This window comes from Bos grunniens, chromosome 8, assembly GCF_055505025.1.
Source record: "Bos grunniens cultivar Pamir isolate PY7600 chromosome 8, Bosgru_T2T1.0, whole genome shotgun sequence".
Lineage (NCBI taxonomy): Eukaryota > Metazoa > Chordata > Mammalia > Artiodactyla > Bovidae > Bos > Bos grunniens.
The window spans coordinates 7,049,954-7,068,419 of NC_141172.1; the positions used below are offsets into that span (position 1 = coordinate 7,049,954).

Genomic DNA, 18,466 nt, shown 5'->3' on the forward strand with positions numbered 1-18,466 from the left:
CAAAACTGTATGTGTGCGCTGAGGCATAGGGCTATTTTGTAAGCCAATAGGTGCCAGGTCCCTGTAAAGTAATGTCAATATTTCTGTTGTTAGCCCTGTACCCGAGTTTCTGTGAGGATGACCAGGGACTGAGACCCTGCTCCAGTCTGAGTATCCTGGCCAAGAAGGTTGAGGACTTGATTTATCGCCTATTAATGAAAATTCCATGTCTTATTGATACAACAGTTCTCTCATTTAAAAACAGAGAACACTGTGCAAGTGCCTTTAAAGGACTTCTCCCATCGTGGTTTTCTTTTTCTACTCTATCCACACAGCTGTGTTTGGCTGAACTGGTGGTTTTTGGCAATGCTCTCAGGTCTACAGACATACAATGTGCCTGACACCGTGTGACGGTCTAAGAAGACATCACAGATGTACAACGGCTCCTGGCTCTCAAAGGAGTTGTAAGCTGGCAGGACTTGCAAACGAGGACCAGGAGTGCAAAATGGTGCAAAACAATGAGTGCTCAGGAGCTGCTGGAGTGGAGAAGAGCAGGGAGGCTGTGGGACTCAGGATGTCTGGGCTGGGGAGAGAAAGGCCCCTGCTTGTGGACTTCTCCCTACCCCCTGCCACTGCCAGGCCACCGATACTTGAAAGCCAGTAAAATGGGGAGGTGAAGAATATGACCTATGTCTAGACTCCCTGGTGTTTCTTAGCCCCTGCCCATCAGCTTCCTCATCTGTAAAATGGTGATGGTAATAACAGTACCCACTTCATAGGACTGTCATGAAAATAAAATGTTACTACACATCAAGTGCTTACAGGAGTACCTAGCACACAGCATGTGTTCAACTCACGTAACTTGTCATCATGTTACATCAAATATTTGCTTGTCGATTCACTGACTTTCTCTCGTCCCACCAGATTATAAACTTCATGAGCAGGGGCTCTTTTTTTACTGTTTGGTGCAGTATTCTCAAGGCTCAGAATAGTTGCTAGCACACAGTAGGTACTTACTAAATATCTGTGTACTACATACCTGATAGTTAATATTATACTTGGCTTGCATTATTTTAATAGCTTCCTTCCTGGTCTCCTCTCTTCCAGATTCTATATCCCTCCAATCATTTTGCTCTTACTCGAAAGGTCAGGGGTTTTGGTTTATTAAGCCTTCAACTAACTGGACAAGGCCCACCCACATTAGGGAAGGCAATTTGCTTTACTCCATCTGCAGATTCAAATCTTAGTCTCATCCAAAAAAAAAAACACCCTGTCAGAAACATGCAGAATAATGTTTGGCCAGGACTTTAGACAGTCTTTTGAGTTACATGCTGATGATACTAGAGCAGATTTTTGTCTTGTTTTCAGTAACACCGGTATGGTTCTCAGGGTGGTTGCTAAATGCAGAGAACCATTTGTATTAACCTTCTTGAAAAAGAGGAAGTCTAGATCCTTGCATTTTCCTAACTCACGCACTTTCTTGTTGAACTCATTGCTGTTATAGGTGTATTGGAAAACGAAAATGCAGTTGCAAATACCAAGAGAAATAGTTGCAGGTTTACACCCTCCAGTAAGTGGCAAAGTTGCTGCAGCAAGTCTGCTCCAACTGCTCCCTCTGAGCCCTTCATCAAGATTCCGCCTTTGAGGTCCTGCACATCACGAATATACCCTTTGCCTGCCACTCCCGCTTCCCCACTGGCCTTCCGGTGGCCAGGTGGCCTCGTGACTCTTACAGGCCAGCCACCACCGGCTGGAGCAGCAACAGTCCATCCCTTTGCCCACCCCAGAGCAGGAGTCAGCTCTTCTGAGTTGCTTGTACCCGCCAGAATTCCAGCATCCAAGGGAGAGCCGCACACGCTGTCTTTTAGAGGGTTACACCAAGGCAGGAAAAGCTTGGGAAGGAGACAGAGGTCAAGCCTTGTCATCTTCCGGTTTTAGCGTCAAGTTTACTGAAAACTCACTCACTGCCCATGTGACTCACAAACCAGGAAGCTGGCAGGAGCTGGAAGTCCAAGTGGAGGGGTGTCAGTCTTGTCCTGGCTTCTCATACAGAGATTCTGAATAACACTCCACTGAACAGTGACCCATCAGGCAGGACTCCAGGACAATAAAAGTCAACCAGGACTGTCCTAGACCAACCGGAGCAGATGGTCACCTCACCTCTGGAATGCTTTATTCTTGGGCTCTCGGGGATGATTCATCTCTCTCTGAGGATGTTAGTGTGGGAGTGGGCCTTCCACTCTGGCCAGCAGGTCTCCCACTTGACAGGAGGGAGCGCTGGGCTCAGAGACAGAAAGGACATGGACAAGGTCACAAATGCCAACAGTGCTGGGTGCGGCGCTGGGTCTCTGGCCTCCAGGATGGTGCCTGTTCCCCTGTCTCAGGCTAAACAAGATGGATTCTCACAGAAGGAAGTGTTTTCCAGAGGTGTGGGCTCTGTGCCCTCCAGCAGGAAAGCCGGTGGGTACAGCAGGCTGCATGTGGTAGATCCTCAGAGAGGAAGGGGTCCCAGCACCTGTTTCCCTGACGGTGCTGCAGGGGAAGCACCCCACTGAGGGACAGGACCACCACCCTCCCTCTTACCTGTTGAGACCTTCTTGGGGCTGTTGTATTGTTCATGTCTGTTGTCTGAGCTCAGACTCAGTCACCAGTGGTGTCTGACTGGCCTCATGGGACAGCCCTCTCCCACCCTGCAGGGAAAATCTATTTGGATTGGATTTTCAGGAGGTGAAAGGTGGTATCCAGCAAGAAGATACAGAACATGCAATAAGTGTTGTGTCTTCCCCGTCCCCACCTCCTTCACCCACGTAACTCAGTTACACATGAAACAGACATTCAACAAGTTCTGCAGCCAGGACTTCCGTGTGTTTCTTTTAATCACTAGAGATCTCTGACCTATTGGGTGCCGAGTGCATCACATAATCCCTTCATAATTGAAAATGGCTCTTCCTCAATCAGAGTGTTCAGACCGTAGACATCAGGGGCCTTCTACTTCTTTGCTTTTGCTTTCTTCCCTTTGTTGGTTTTGGACAACTTAAGAGCTTCGTCTTGGCCTGACTGACCAGCAATGGGGACCAAGGGAGGGATGGGAGCGTTGAGGTTTAGAGTCTTCTTCTGAAGTTTCAGGTCCAAAATATCAAAGGTTATCTGTATCTCATACTGCAGCAGCTCCTTGAGGCACTCGATCTGGATGTGAATGGCCTCAGTGATGAGTTTCTCTAGCTCCTGCAAGAAACAGAAGGTGGCTGGTAAACAGGGCCTGGGGAAAGCTGAGGCCACCTGCAGGCAGAGTCCCACCTCAGGTGCCTCTTCTCAACCCAGCTGTCTCCTTTCTCAGTATGCTGGGATCTTCCATTCCCTGCTCCCCAGACCTACTCTCTGTCCATCTCCACCCTACTCTATGCCCCAGGAGGCTGACTTTTAAGAGCTGCATCAACCAGCTCCCTTGACCTGTCACTACCGACTGGGTTCAGCCAGTGGGAGGCCCTGGCAGGAGATCGGAGGGCGGGGAGAGGATGAAACCCCCATGGCCCTTCCTCCATCCCCCAGGCCTCCATGAATGCCAGCTCTGCAGGCAGACAGGGCACTGCGGAAGTCTATGGTGGTTTGGAACCTGGGGGGCTCCTTTGGTGGAATCTGTGCTAGAAAGAACTTGGACTTTGGGGTCAACCAGGCCTCAGTCCAAATGTAAACTCGGCCACATGCCAGCTCGGGAACCTTGGGTTAAATCAGTTAAACTCTCTGAGCCTCAGTCATCTCATCACTAAAATGGGGGATTGAATACATCTGAGGGATGTTTCATGAAACATGTGCACAAAACCTGTGCCCTCCTGTGCCCTCCCAAGGGTGAGGACCCCAGGGTCCCGCCCGCGGGTTCTCTTGGAGGGAAGGGACATAGACTGGGGCAGGAGAGCCTCCCCCTGCCCCACGGGCCCCTCTCACTTCTCTGTTCAGAGTCTGGTGCCGCCGCCCAGGCAGCTGGGAGAATGTCTCCTGCAGCAGGTGCTGCTGCTCTAGGCGCAGGGCCCCCTTCAGCAGCAGCATGTTGGTCCGCTTCTGCACCTCGGCCGTGCTCAGCTCCTCCAGCTGCTGCTCGTGCTTCCAGACTTCCCGGTCCTTGCCCTCGGCCAGTGGGAGCGGCTGGGGCGGCGTGCACACCTCCAGGTTAGTAACAGTCAGGTTGACATCCTGGTCCTGGCCCAGCACATACTGGTAGAGTTTGTAGTGGCGGATGAAGGTGTTGTGGAAGTAGTCGCACAGGGCCAGCAGGTGGGTGGTGTTGAACTGCCCCTGGTAATCTCTGAGCTTGTTTCCCAGGATTGTCACGGCCTCGGTGATGGAGCAACCTGGGGGCACAGAAGGGCTGGGCAGCAAGTATGAACCAGACCAAAGTGGCAGGGATGGCTGATCAATATGTGCTCACCCCAGAGTCCATGTCCTATGAACGGTTGTATGTCACCAATTTTTAGCTCGAGAAAGCCATGGAGTGTATCATGTTTCCCTTTTTCCCTTGGCTCCTGGGAAGGTCAGGGGGCAATTTTATACAGTAACTTACATTTATCCTATTTTTTTCTTATATGATTATCCCACTCCTTGCCTATATTTTGACATTTAGCTCTTGTTTTAAAGGCTGATTTCAGCTATGCTTTATGCTGTTTCCACTTCAGACCCTTCAGGAAGGAGGTGAGAGTATAAAAGAGATTCTGATATGAGTGGAGCGTGAGATGGTTGCAGAGACAGGGACATTATACTGGCCACTTGGGTCACTGACTTAGGCAAGTATTGTTTAGACCATGTAGAGATCAGCTCTGAGGGTAGCACTGGGCAATGCTCCTTGGAGGATAAGCCATCTTCTCCCACCTTCTTCCTTTCACATCTCTCTCTCTTTAATTTGTTTACTTTTCAGCTGCACTGTGTGGCATACAGGATCTTAGTTCCCTGACCGGGGATCGAACTCATGCCCCCTGCAATGGAAGAACAGATTCTTCGCCACTGGACCACCAGAGAAGTCCGCCTTTCATGCCTCCTGCTCACAACTCCATCAGAGGCTCAGGGTAAGAGTGTGGTCAGGAGGGCAAGACTCTCCCCAGCATATGACTGCATCTCAAGACAGAGGTGGTTCAGTAAAGGGTCTTGCTGAGTGAGGTGCATGCCCTGTGGACAGATCTCTGGCAGGGAGAGGACAGGACAAGTGACAGAGAAGGACCCTGGACCCTCATATGGATGCCACCACCAGGGGCACCGTGAACTCAGCCATGTCTCTCTCGCCCCCTGTCTCAGTGTCAGCTCTGCAGGACAAGAGCTTGGGCACAGACAGGGGTATTCCACAGCTCCCTCTATGAAGATGGAGACCAGGTGCTGCACACAGGGAGCCTGGCTTTTCTCCTGGGGTGGAGGCCAGCCTGCTTGCAGATCCCCCCCACCTGGTGACCATCCTCTTCAGGGCCCTGCCAGAGTACCCCTGGGGCCTTCAGGAGGGGCTGTCTCTGCCCGGCCCATAGGGCTGTTTTTCAAGCCCTCCCCACCCGCTGATTCTGCCTTCACTTTGGCTCCTCAGTCTTGGCTCTGCATGAGTGTTTTTACCTTAACTCTCCCCAGAGTCTGAGAGAGCAGGGCTTTACACAAATATTAGCACACGGAGCACTGCTCCACCTTGAGCCTCAGCAGAAAGTGCTGTGAAGTGTCACTAGGATTTAGGCTTCAGTCTCCCAGGGGAGATCAAGCCCATCTATCCTAAAGGAGATCAACTCTAAATAGTCATTGAAAATACTGTTGCTGAAGCTGAAGCTCCAATACTTTAGCCACCTGATAGGAAAAGCTAAGTCATTGGAAAAGACCCTGATGCTAGAAAAAATTAAGGGCAGAAGGAGAAGAGGGTGACAGAGGATGAGATGGTTGGATGGCCTCACTCATTCACTGGACATGAATTTGTGTAAACTCCAAGAGATAGAGAAGGGCAGGGAAGCCAGGCGTGCTCTAGTCCATGGGGTCACAGAGTCAGACACAACTGAGTGACTGAACAACAGCAACTCCTGGGGGAAGGGGGGGGCTTCTGCATCGTGCAGAATTAAAGGTTAGTGGGCTGTGTTTTTCCTTCCTTTCAAGGCAAATCAGCGACTCCAGGGTCCAAGACAGTACCCTGTCTGAGGATGGGGGAGGGGAGGGTGCTGGGTGGATGATGGACACAGCTCTGGCTCCTCCTAGTTGTGACTCCTGGACCACCACTCCCTCCAACGTAAAATGGGGAATAGGCGTGTTTACTTCATAGGATTGTCAGGGGGATCAAGTGGGATGGTGTGTCCAAGTGCCTTATACAGAGCCCACTGTAAGGCAGTAGTCAATGAACGCTGTAGGAAAAGAAGTGTTTGTTTCTGCACTGTGGGAAAACTCTCCAGGCCGCATCTTTGCATCTCTCCATAGGTCTTTTCATTCATCCATCCCTCTCTCCATCCATCTATCCACCATCCGAATACTCACTCGTCATCCATTCACCCATCTCTCAATCCATCTATCGCCCATTCACTCATTGTTCATTCATTCATCTCTCCACCCAACCATCTTTCCATCCATGCATGTGCATCCATCCATTTATCCATCCACAATTAATCTGTCAAGCTGTTCCCGAGGGCCTGTTAATCACTAGGCACTGTGCTAAGTTCTAGCAACATTAGGATGTGTCTTGTTAGACACATCTCTTGCCTTCAGAGTTCTCACAGGAGAGATACACAAGCCGATATTGACACATGTGTAAAGAGGAACAAAATCAGGTGACGGGGAATGCTCCGTTGAGGATATGGGTTCTCCTGGAGAGGACGAGGCTTAAGCGACATCTCAGTGGCTGAGTGGGACTGAGCCAGGAAAGACTGTGGGGGAGGCACGGCGTGGGTGCGGCCTGCCTGAGATCCGAGGGGCAAGGAGCCACATGGCACGGGTGGGAAACAAGACTGAGTTTGTTGTCGTTGGCACCTGTCGGGGGAGGCAGAAAACCGCATGTTGAGTGGAGAGGTGGGAGGAAGGCAGCTGGGAGGGCCGTGAGTGCTGTGTTAGAAGCCAGGGCTTTGTACTCCAGGCAGCCCAGGGCCTGCCCAGGGAGACCGTGGTCATGTGGTGGCCTGCGGGGAGACTTCGGCCCAGTCCAGACAGGAGTCAGTGTGGCCTGAGAGTGCCAGGTCAGCAGGCACGGGCAGCAAGGGCAGATTTGAGCGGCAGGACCGATGGTCGGGTGTGGAGGGGGATAGAGGCCTGCCTGACCGCAGCCTGTCCCTGGGGACCCTTAAGGAGCAGGAGGGCTACCAAGAGAATATGACGCAGGTGGGACGTACCTCTGTCGTGACCCCTGCCCTTAGAGAGCTTCCAGCCTGGGGAAGAGGAGACAGCTGGACAGATGGCATCCCCTCTTTTCTCTCAGTCCCCAGCTCAGCGCTCTGTGCTCAGTGAGGGCCAAAACATGTCTAGTGAGTAAATGGACAAATTGTGACATGTGAAGTGTAGTAATGGAGCTATTCATTTATCCCTTCAACAAGTGTTCATTAGGGGCCTTCCTTCCATGGGTCAAGAACTCATCTGTGGTCCAGGAAGGTGGTGAAGTCCTGGGGGAAACACGCATAGTATAATCCTGCTCAGGGCTGCTTAGTGCTGGGTGGGCACCGTAGAAAGAAGGGACTTGCTCGAGGAAGTCAGGGAGCAGGTCCCTGAGGAAGTGGGGAAGGATGGGCTGTGTCAGAGGGGATCACTGAGCAAAGAAAGGTGGAAAAGGAGGAAGCAGACAGGGGAAACAGCGTGTGCAAAGGCCCCATTGGAGAAAACGTGGCTCATCTGAGGAATGGGAATGCTGAGGACTGGGGGCTGGTGGACTAGAGGGCAGCCAGTGGGGTCCCTGGTTCTCACAGAGGTCTCCTAGACCACCCACCCCACATCCCTTATCAACTGGTTGCCTCGCTGTGTTAAGCAAAAGTTGAAAGTTAAATTTACTGAAAATAATTTTAAGGAATTAATTTTGCCCATTGTTTTCCCAGGAAAATAACAGTTTTGAATGACATTTTAAGAATTGTTTGCATTGCTCTTGTCATGATATATTTATATAAATTGTTTCTTTGCTTATATAAATTGACAATTACAAATTAGGTACATAAATAAGCCACATTAAAAGTTACTCAGAAAGTACAATTAAGTTTGATGTTAATAGTTTTTCAGTTTTAAATTTAATCTTAAAATGTTATTTACTTATCTTTAACCTTGCATTGAATATAAAGAGTAAGCTTTATAATGTATAAAGCAGATATAGTATATAATCAGACATACAGAATACCTATGTTATTAAAATTTGATGAGTTTGGACAATTAGGGAAAAAAATCTCCAAAATGGTTTCTCAAAAGGCTCCAGCAATCCCACTTCAGAGTATACATGCAAAGAAATGAAACCAGGATCTTGAAGCTGTGGCTGTACCCCCATGTTATTCACAAGAGCCAAGGTATGCAAACAGGCTGTGTCAGGCCAGGTCTGTTGACAGATGAATGGTTAAAGGAACTGTGATACACACACATACGATGGAATACTATTCAGCCTTAAAAAGGAGGAAATCCTGTCATTAGCAACAACATGGACGGACCTGAAGGGCATTATGCTAAATGAAATAAGCAAGACACAGAAGGGCAAGCACTGCATGATTTCACTCATATTTGGAATCTAAAAAGGTGGAACTCGCAGACGCAGAGGGGGACACGCGGAGCTGTGAGTCAAGGACAGAGCTTCAGTTACACAGGACAAGAAAGCCCTGGAGATGGACCACGGAGGACGTCCCCGCAGCCAACCACACTGCTCTGTGCATTTGAAATGTGCTACAAGAGTATGTCTTGAGTGTTCTCACTACAAACTGAAGTGGTGACTCTGTGAGGCAGTGGATGAGGAAATCGCGGGGTGTAACTGAAGCACTTATTTCTCATTTATTGACAAATTGATACATTTTGATTTGTCAGGAGACTCAAGTTCGATCCCTGTGTTGGGAAGATCCCCTAGAGAAGGAAATAGCAACCCACTGCAGTACTCTTGCCTGGAGAATCCCATGGACAGAGGAGCCTGGAGAGCTACAGTCCATGAGGGTCACAAAAGAGTAGGATATGACTTAGCAACTAAACAACAAACAACCACCCAGAAAAATAAATAAGTACGACAGCTTCTCAGGGAAATGATGGTGATAAAACTACATGGGTGGAGACACAGCTCCGGCAGCTCCAGAGCAACGCGCTTTCCTCCTGTTTGTAATCAAGCCTCATGGCTACCTGCCTGTGTCACAGAAACCAGTGACCCATGCATTCCTTGGAGTGTCTCTTGTGCCAGGAAATAAGCTGGCTGCTGATCCTGAGGTCCCCTTCACCCCTGAACCTCTGCCCCAGGGACCAGCAGGAGCCCTGGGTTCCATCACCACCCAGAGCTTTCTAAAAATACAGCACCCCATCCCTCCCCATATACACATACTCCCAACCACCTCAGAGAAACAACCACTGACTCCAGGATGGGGTCTGGCTCGAGAACTGCTGCCTGACTTCCATCAGAGTTATGAGGCAGATTGAGCCAGAGAACTCAGACTTCCATACCCAGGGGCCATCACAAATTGACCAACTGGTAGAAGGCTGGAGCCAAAGCCCCATAACACTCTTCTCTGCCAAGAGACCGTGACACCTGGCGCCTGGTCTCTTCCTGCAAAGACGTGAGCTTTGCACTGCTCGGATTCGGTGGGCATCTGTACTACTCTTTTTTGCTTTTGTGGAGGGATGGATAGAAAATGACAGTCTCTGGTTTAATTCTTTTTTATTTTTTTGATCATAATACTGCACAGCATGTGGGATCTTAGTTCCCCAACCAGGTATCAAACCTGCACTCCTTGAAGTGGGAGCGTGGTGTCTTAACCAATGGACTGCCAGAATGGAGTCCTGTTCTTTTTTTATGACACTTGTGTACATGACATAATGACATAGCAGGAACTGAAGATTCCTCCAAAAGCAACATGCGAGCAGGTGCCCAGGCTTAGGGCAAAACCAGGCACCAGGAGGAGAGATGTTCACATGGGGGAAATGTCCTGACCCAGGATGCTGAGTGTGGGAGCAGGGGAAGCTTTCCTGCAGGGAGGTTGTGGAGTCCAGTGTGGGACAACGAGGAGGAGTTTGGTGGGAGTCGGTGGGAATAGGCAGTCCCGATGGAGGGTCAGCAAGGGCAGAGACCAGAGGCAAGTGGAGTGCACTCTTTGCGTAAAGGGACCACACCTGGTTTGCAGTTTCTGGGGGGCAAAACTGAAGTCTGAGAGTCTGGGCTTGGGGACAGAGGGCCTGAAGGCTTCAGTCTGCAGAGGGCAAGCTGTATAGATCATGTGAGAGCACTGGACTTCATCACAGAAGCTGGGCTCTTGAACTGGAATTCACGAAACGTGAGGACATCCAAGGAAGGATCTCAGGACTGACCGGAGCCCAGAATTGCATCTGGAATTTGCATGCACATTTTTTTCTGGGGAGAGTGTCCATAGAGAGAATGGTCAAATTCCTAAAAGAAAGGTTAAGAATCTCAGCTGAGAGCCCTGGGCCACTCAGAGGCCTTAACTTGAGAAGTGAGATGCTGGGTGGGTATTTCAGAAGGAGAGCATGTAGGCCACTCAGAGGCCTTAAGTTGAGAAGTGAGATGCTGGGAGGGTATTTCTGAAGGATGGTGTGTGGAGGATGATGGGCAAGGCCAGCAAACGTGTCCCAGAGGGCAGGTAGCAGTGTGGGGTCATTGGTTTCTGATGCTCAAAGCTGAACTGCAGACCTGTGTGGAGGCACTTGTGTGTGGACCTGGGGAGGTGAATTATGGAAGTTGTTCTGGGCTTTGCAGAGCTGAACCTGCCGGAGGGTGCTCTGATCTCCTCCTATCTGGCCGGGCAATACCTGCGTGGAGCTGGGGTCACCCGCAACCTCCCAATGGGGGCAGCCATCACTGTCCCATTCGGCCAGGCCAGCAGCCAAGCGCAGAGCCCAGGTTTGAAGTGAGAAGTCCTTGGGCCCCGTCGTGCTAACACCCACAGGTGTCCCAGCTGCCTGTCATCCTGGCAGATGCCCTCCTACAGTCTTGGCCATGACCTCAGCCTTCAAACGCAAGTGTGGGCCTTGTCCTGGGTGGAATTCTAACTTTCAGCCCCAAGACACTCTTTGGACCAGTTCTGGTTTTTAGCAGAGGTTGTCCAAAGCTGGCTTACGAGACACACTTGGCCCCTAGACCACCCTCCGTTTTGTCTCGAGCCAAGAAGCCCCCGATGACTCAGAAAGCTAAGGATTAAGTCTCCTGGAGAAGCCTCCAGCTGCCAGGCGGCCAGATCTGTCCTTGCAAGTTACTCTTCAATTACAGGGAGTGGCTGGCTTCATTTGCATTGGCTGCTGGGAACTTCCTGAAGACGGTCCCCAAGGGCCTGGAGGCCAGCACCTGCGCGGAGCTGGTGGGAGTGGGGAGGGGAGCTTGGGGAGAGCGTGGGTGGGATGACAGCCTCCAGAATCAGGACAAAGGGGTGCAAGGCCTGGACCAGACGGGCTGGGCTCCCTCCTTTCCCCATCCAGACTGTAGGATCTGGGGCTGAGCAAGGGGGAGCACATGGAAGTGGGGGTTTGGGAAAGGAGAAGAGGGGCTGCTCCTTCTGGGTGGGCATGAGGGGGAGAATCCAGGTGCCACTGGTGGCCCTGACAAACCAGTTTGGTTGCCCCCGCCTTGGCTGCCAGGGGAGGAAACCGGTCAGGCTGCAGCCTGACCTGGCTTACAGTTCCCAGTACCTGAACTCCTGCCAGGGCAGCCTGGGATGGTGGGAAAGCGGAAGAAAGCCAGGACCCTCCACCCCACCCCCATTCGGGGTCCCGAATGCTGCCCCTGACAAGCCCCTTTCTGCCCTTGAAAAGGTTCTGCCAAACTCATCCACCCCAGGGTGCTGGTGCCAGCTCAGAAGAGGGTGTGTGTTTTCTTTGGGCAAGAGAGGGCTCTTGTTCAGGGAGTTCCCTTTGTTGGCCCGCATGCCCTGGGTCATCTCAGGCTCTGCCCAAGACCTCCTGGCAAGGTGAGCAGGTGTAACCACCATCACCACTTTACCTTCAAAAGAAACTGAGGCTTCAGGAGGTCAAGGGATATGCTGCAGGGCACAGAGGTGGCCCTAGTGGTAAAGAACCAGCCTGCCAATGCAGGAGACATAAGAAACGCAAGTTTAATCCCTGGGTCCAGAAGATCCCCTGGAGGAGGGCATAGAAACTCACTCAAGTATTCTTGCCTGGAGAATCCCATGGACACAGGAGCCTGGTGGGCTATGGTCCAGAGTGGCAAAGAGTTGAACACGACTACTGAAGCGACTTAGCATGCATGCACACACACAGCTGGGGAGTTGCAGAGCCAGAGTTCCAAAGTTCCAACCCCAGCTTGACCTGGGGAGGCCTCTTTCAGTATCCAGATTGAGGTGGCTTGGACTTGCTTTGTAAACCCTGGAGATGGACACTGGAAGGGGCCTCCAACACTCTCGGTCATAGTTTTCCAAAGGTTGTTTTGCAACAGGTATTACGTAGAAATGCGTGGCCTTGAATATAGGTTGGAGCCAGGGAAATTAAACGTGTGTCCTTAATATGCTCATGAGCACAGCAGAGTATGCTAACAAGCTCAGCAAATGGCCAGAAAGGGTTGAGTCTATGCAATATTTCTTAGATTTATTGGAGGCCAACACACGCAAATCTTGGAGGTATATTGAGGTCAGTTGCAGACCACTGCAATGAAGTGAACAGTGCAATAAAGTGAGTCACCTGAATTTTTTGGTTTCCCAGTGCTCATGAACATTACACTGTCTGTAGTCTTAAGTGTACAGTAGCACTCTGTCTATAAAATAGTGTGCAACTCTTTAAAAAAAATATTTACTTCTAAAAATGCTAACCATCACCTGAACCTTCAGGGAGGTGTCATCTTTTTGCTGGTGGAGGGTCTTGCCTGGATGCTGATGGCTGCTGCCTGACGGACACCGAGACCACAGTACCTAGGATCCGGTCACACTGCACCTTGCCAGGCACGTGCTGTGTTCTCAGCCACCACTCAGAGTCGTGAGGAGGCTACCTGGGAGTCCAGGGCAGCCCCTGGCCTGAAGATGGCCTTGATGCTGGGGCCGTGCCTCAGAACTTTCTGTGGTTGTAAGAGCATAGACTGGGAATTCAGGCAGCTGTGAGCTCCTAGCTTGTTTCTGCTCCTTAACTACTTGCGTGAGTTATTTTGCCTCTATGGGCATCAGTGTTCTCATCTGTAAAATGGAAGCAGTAAAAACGTCTAACTCGTAGGGTTATATGTGAGCATAGGGGATAGAGCTCCCACAGTGCTTGGTACACAGTGCGTGCGTGCGTGCTTCACTTCAGTTGTGTCCAGTTCTTTGCGACCCTATGAACTGTAGCCTGACGTGCTCCGCTGTCCATGGGGTTCTCCCAGGCAAGAATACTGAAGTGGGTTGCCATGCCCACCTTCAGGGGATCTTCCTGACCCAGGGATCGAATGTCTCTTACAGATGTAAGATGTCTCTTACATCTCCTGCATTGGCAGGCGTGTTCTTTACCACTAGTGCCACCTGGGAAACCCTGGTACACAGTGGCACTCAATAAATCACATGGTTGTCATCATTGTCATTGTGAAGATTCCAGGCATCCCCCACTCCCCGGGGGCTGTTCTGGGATAAATCTGTCTTCCCCAAGGACTCCGAAGACTCCTAGGGCAATGAGTTCCTAGAGGCTGGTTTTCCTCAATCCACTGTTTCCTAGGTCTTTACCTGGAGTCTCTCTCTTCCTTGCTGGGGGTGGGGCATGGGATGCTGATGTGCTTTCTCTCCTGGCCACACCGGCTGCTAAGGGTAAAGGATGGCTGGGAGTTGGCTAGAGGGTTGCAGAGGACAGAAGAAGAGGCAACCCTTCTGGTCAGAACATGTAATGAGGACCCAATAGTACACAGTTCTCCCCAGATCTCTGGAGTATTCTCTTCTCTCCCTGCTACTGTGAACTTCTCAGTACCTGCTGGAAAGGACTAGATTTCTCATTTCCAAAGGATCTTTCCAAAAAGCTCTGGACATGTAGTTGCTGCCCAGGATTCAGCTCTTAGTAAATAATAATACAACCAGCCTGCACAGGTGTGCTACTTTATAGGTTTAAAGCATTTAATTATCCATCAATTTATTTAATTGGTCACAATCAACCTATGAAAGAGGTAATTGCTGCCATTTAACAGATGAGGAAATTGAGGTTTAGTGTATGCAACCAGAATCAGGACTCAAACCCAGGTTCTCCAGCTCCAAGAAGTATGCCTCAGCTACTGGGGTATTTTTAAGGTGTGAACAGAAGACATGGGCTCCGTAGAACTACAGTACTTCCACTAGAACTTTTTAATTTTAATTTTATTGTGGTAAAATACACACAACATAACATTTACCTTTTTAACCCTTTTTTGGTGTCAGTTCAGTGGCATTAAGTCCATTGTCGTTGCTGTGGCACCATCACCACCATCCGTCTCCAGGACTTTTTTCATCTTGCAAAACTGAAACTCTGTATCCATTAAACACTACCTTCCACTTTCCCCTCCTCACAGTCCCCTGCAAATCCTTTTCTGTTTTCTGTCTCTACAGATTTGATCGCCCTAGGTACCTTATATAAGTGGAATCATACAGTATTTGTCTTTTTGTGATTGGTTTCTTTCCTTTAGTAGAAGGTCCTTAAAGTTCATCCATATTGAAGCCTGTATCTGAATTTCCTTTCTTTTAAAGGCTGAATAATATTGTATTTTATGTATAGACCACATTTTGTTTATCCATCCATCTGTTGGTGGGTTACTTCCACTGTCTGGCCATTGCTGCTATGAACATGGGTGTGCAAATATCTGCTCCAGTCCCTGCTTTCACTTCTTTTGGATGTATCCCCAGAAGTGGAATTGCTGGAACATAGGTAATTCTATGGGTAGGGTAATTCTATGTTTAATTTTTTGAGTAAGTGCTTAATGTTTCCCCGTTCACTAAGCTTTTGTGTTTATCTTAAAGAAAAACCAATAGCCACATTAAAGGAAAAATCTACCCATACATTAAGATTTGGAAAGATTTTGTTGTCCTTTTAGAATTTTCTTCCCTGTTCATTTTCTTGGAACTCAAGGAGCAGACACAGGATCAGGTATTTTAAAGATTGTTGAGCTTTTGCCTAAGCTCTTCTCTTCGTCCGTAGTGGCCCTCTTGCCTTTTCTGCTCAGCAAATACACTCTTCACCATCCTTCACCCCTAGTCCTCGAGAAGTTGGCTACTGCTAAATAGCTTTGGCAGGAAGGACAGACTCTGGTGCCAGGCAATCTCGAGGTTAATACTGGTATTATTTTTCGCTGTGTGATGATTTGCAAGTTACCTAACCTCTCTGAACCTCAGTGGCATCCTTGTGAAATAAGGACAATAGTACCTACCCAACCGAGCTTGGTGTGAACATTAAATGAGATGATCCATGTGGAGAGCCTGCGCATCACGACTGCTGAGTGGATGCTTGCTCTTCTCCACCCACTGGTGCAGAGCTCTTCCAGTGCTGGCTGGAGGATGGCTGAGTGAGTGGAGCAAGGATTAAGCTGATTTGGAAAGGTTCAGAGGTCAGAACAGGAGCCATCAGATGGAAGCATCAGAGAGACAGATTTCAGTTCAGCAGCAGGGAGAACTTTCTAGAAGTGAGAGCTTTATCAGTGGAGGAGTGAGCAGGCAGTTAGCTGGGAAGAGAATTCCTGAATAATGAGTGTGTGGTGGTGGTGGGAGGGAGGGAGGCTTGAATCAGGTGACTTTTGGGGTCCTTTTGATTCTAAGCAGCCGTGGTGAACTCCACCAAGCTCACAGTCCCACAGTCTAGGGTGAGGTGGGGGCCTCCTGCAGCCATCTCAAGTTTGCTGAAGGGCCGCTGACTTTGGATCTTCATCCTCCTACTCTTCATCACCCCCAAGGTGAAAATGACCACGTAATCTCACTGTCTCAGGGACAGGGCACTGTACCAAGACTAATATTTGGTGACTTCATACCATTCTTTGTCCCTTCTGCCGGTGGGGGACTCGGAGACTGACCAAAATGTCCACCCAGCCAAGGAAAGACGTGGGAAGTTAGAGGTAGGGGAGGGGGTCACTCCAAAGGGCCAGCAGTCTGGTCCCAAGGACACCAGCATCACCCCCCACCCCACACAGGGAGCACGTCCATCCAGAACACATCAGCTGATGCTGAGGGTGCAGTCTCACTCCTGGACATATACTCCGAGAAAGCCATGATTCAAAAAGACACACACACCCCAATGTTCATTATAGCACTATTTACAACAGCTAAGTCATGGGGCAACCTAAATGCCCATTGACAGGTGAATGGATAAAGAAAATGTAGTACATATATATAATGGCATACTACTCAGCCATAAAAAGGGATGAAATTGGGTCACTTGTAGAGACATGGATGGACCTAGAGACTGTCACACAGAGTGAAGTAAGTCAGAAAGAGAAAAACAAATATCGTATATTAACGCACGTATGTGGAATCTGAAAACCGGTACAGGTGAACCTTTTTGCAGGCCATGAATAGAGACACAGACGTAGAGACTAGACGTGTGGATTCGGGATGGGGAAAGGTAGGGTGGGATGAATAAGGAGATTAGGATTTACTATAGACACTACCACGTGTAAAACATATAGCTAGTGGGAAGCTGCTGCAGAGCACAGGGAGCTCAGCTCGGTGCTCTGTGATGACCTAGGGGGTGGGTGGGAGGGAGGTTCAAGAAGGAGGGGATATACGTATATATAGCTGATTCACTTCATTATACAGCAGAAACTAAGGCAACACTTGTAAAGCAATTATACTCCAATTGAAACAAATAATGTCTATGACAAGGTCACAGTGAGGCTTACAGACGCTACATGTGAAAACGCTGAGATTTCTGTACCTTCCTCTGCAGCAGGTGCAGCCTCTCAGGAAATGTTCCAGCGGCACCTTGATTTCTGGCTGGTCGACTGATTCAGCCCCACCTGGTGGTCTGTGACCTCTCTCAGCATCATGGGCTGTATTAACTCAGTGTCCCCCCGCCCCTAGTCATTCATGGAAGTCCTCACCCCCAGGATCCCAGAATATGACTGTACTTGGAGACAGGGTCTTTACAGAGGTAATTAAGTTTAAATGAGGTCATGAGGGTGGCCCTAATCGGCTATGACTGATGTGTTTATAAGAAGAGATTAGGGCACACACACACACAAGAAAGGCCGCATGCGGTGTATAGTGAGGAGACGGCCGTCTGCAAAGCCCGAGAGGCCTTGGAAGAATGCAATCTTGCTCACACCTTGATCTTGGATTTCCAACCTCCAGAACTAGAGAAAATTAACTTTTGTCGTTGAAGCTGCCCAGTCTGGGGAACTTTGTTATAGCAGCCTGAGCAAACGAATACACTCAGGGGAAAATCTCTAAGAGTTGCCCCTTTGATGTGGAGTTTGAGATGGACATGTACACACTGCTGTATTTAAAACGGATAACCAACAAGAACTTAATGTACAGCACAGGGAACTCTACTCAACATTATGTGGCAGCCTGGATGGGAGGGGGTTTGGGGGAGAAAGGATACATGTGTATGTATGTCTGAGTCCCTTCCCCATACACCTGAAACTGTCACAACATTGTTAATCGATTATATGCCAATAGAAAATAAAAAGTTTTTTAAAAAAAGAGTTGCCTCTTTGCCCCAAGAGATGGTCTCCTAAGATCTCAATTAGTGCCCTCTGTGGGAACTTCCATCCTCCATCAGCAAAGTTGTCTCCAAGAGTTTAGTCCAAGGGGTGTGGTGTTCTGGCTGCCCGGGAGAAAGCCGCTAGACGGACAGGCTCTCAGGAAGGCAGAGGGCACCTGCTCTCTGCAGCGCTGGTCCTGAGTCACCGGAGGCTCCCCCATGTGGGCGGATGCTTAGGGGCTGGCGGTGTGGCTCCTAGGCATGGCTGTGAGTGCGCTGGGAGGGAATGTTCGTGCAGGGAGCTTGGGGGAGTCATTACCTCCCGCCAGCCCCCTTCCACCCTACAGCTGCCTGGATAACATTTCCTGGAGAGTCAGGCGTGGCTGTGGGTGGGACCACAGATGCCAGGGCCGTGACGCAGTTCACTGGACCCTTGCCTGATCGCCTCTTGCCTCCACTGACTGGTCATCAAGGCCCACTGCCTCCCGGACTCATGATTTGGGGGCCAGGTCAGCAGGAAAGAGGTGTTCCCCAGCCCAGATGTGCACACGGAACCCCAGAGGAGGCCGATGCTTGCCAGATGTTGATGATGACAAGAGATGGAAGCTGCAAAGTGGCTCCAGTGATGGTGGGCAGGTGTTCCCAGGTCCCGGGTGAGCTTGGGTGCCTCCAGCCCTCAGTTCCCCACTGAGCGAAGCCTGAGTCAGAGGAGGCTGCTCCCTGCTCCCCTTCTCCTGCTGCTATGGGCCCACTGGAGATAGGAAGC

General features: G+C 49.9%; 1 protein-coding gene across 1 annotated transcript in view; it reads right to left on the reverse strand.

The window, feature by feature from the left end:
• Window positions 1–2,837: 2,837 nt before the first annotated feature.
• Window positions 2,838–18,466, reverse strand: part of C8H8orf74 (chromosome 8 C8orf74 homolog) — a 30,597-nt gene continuing 14,968 nt past the window's right edge. The window contains exons 3-4 of the mRNA XM_086414635.1: window positions 3,922–4,325; window positions 2,838–3,204 (exon numbers count right to left, since the gene is read on the reverse strand). Coding sequence (XP_086270761.1) covers window positions 2,968–3,204; window positions 3,922–4,325 — 641 coding nt within the window. The 3' untranslated portion in view covers window positions 2,838–2,967. The remainder of the gene's footprint in view (window positions 3,205–3,921; window positions 4,326–18,466) is intronic.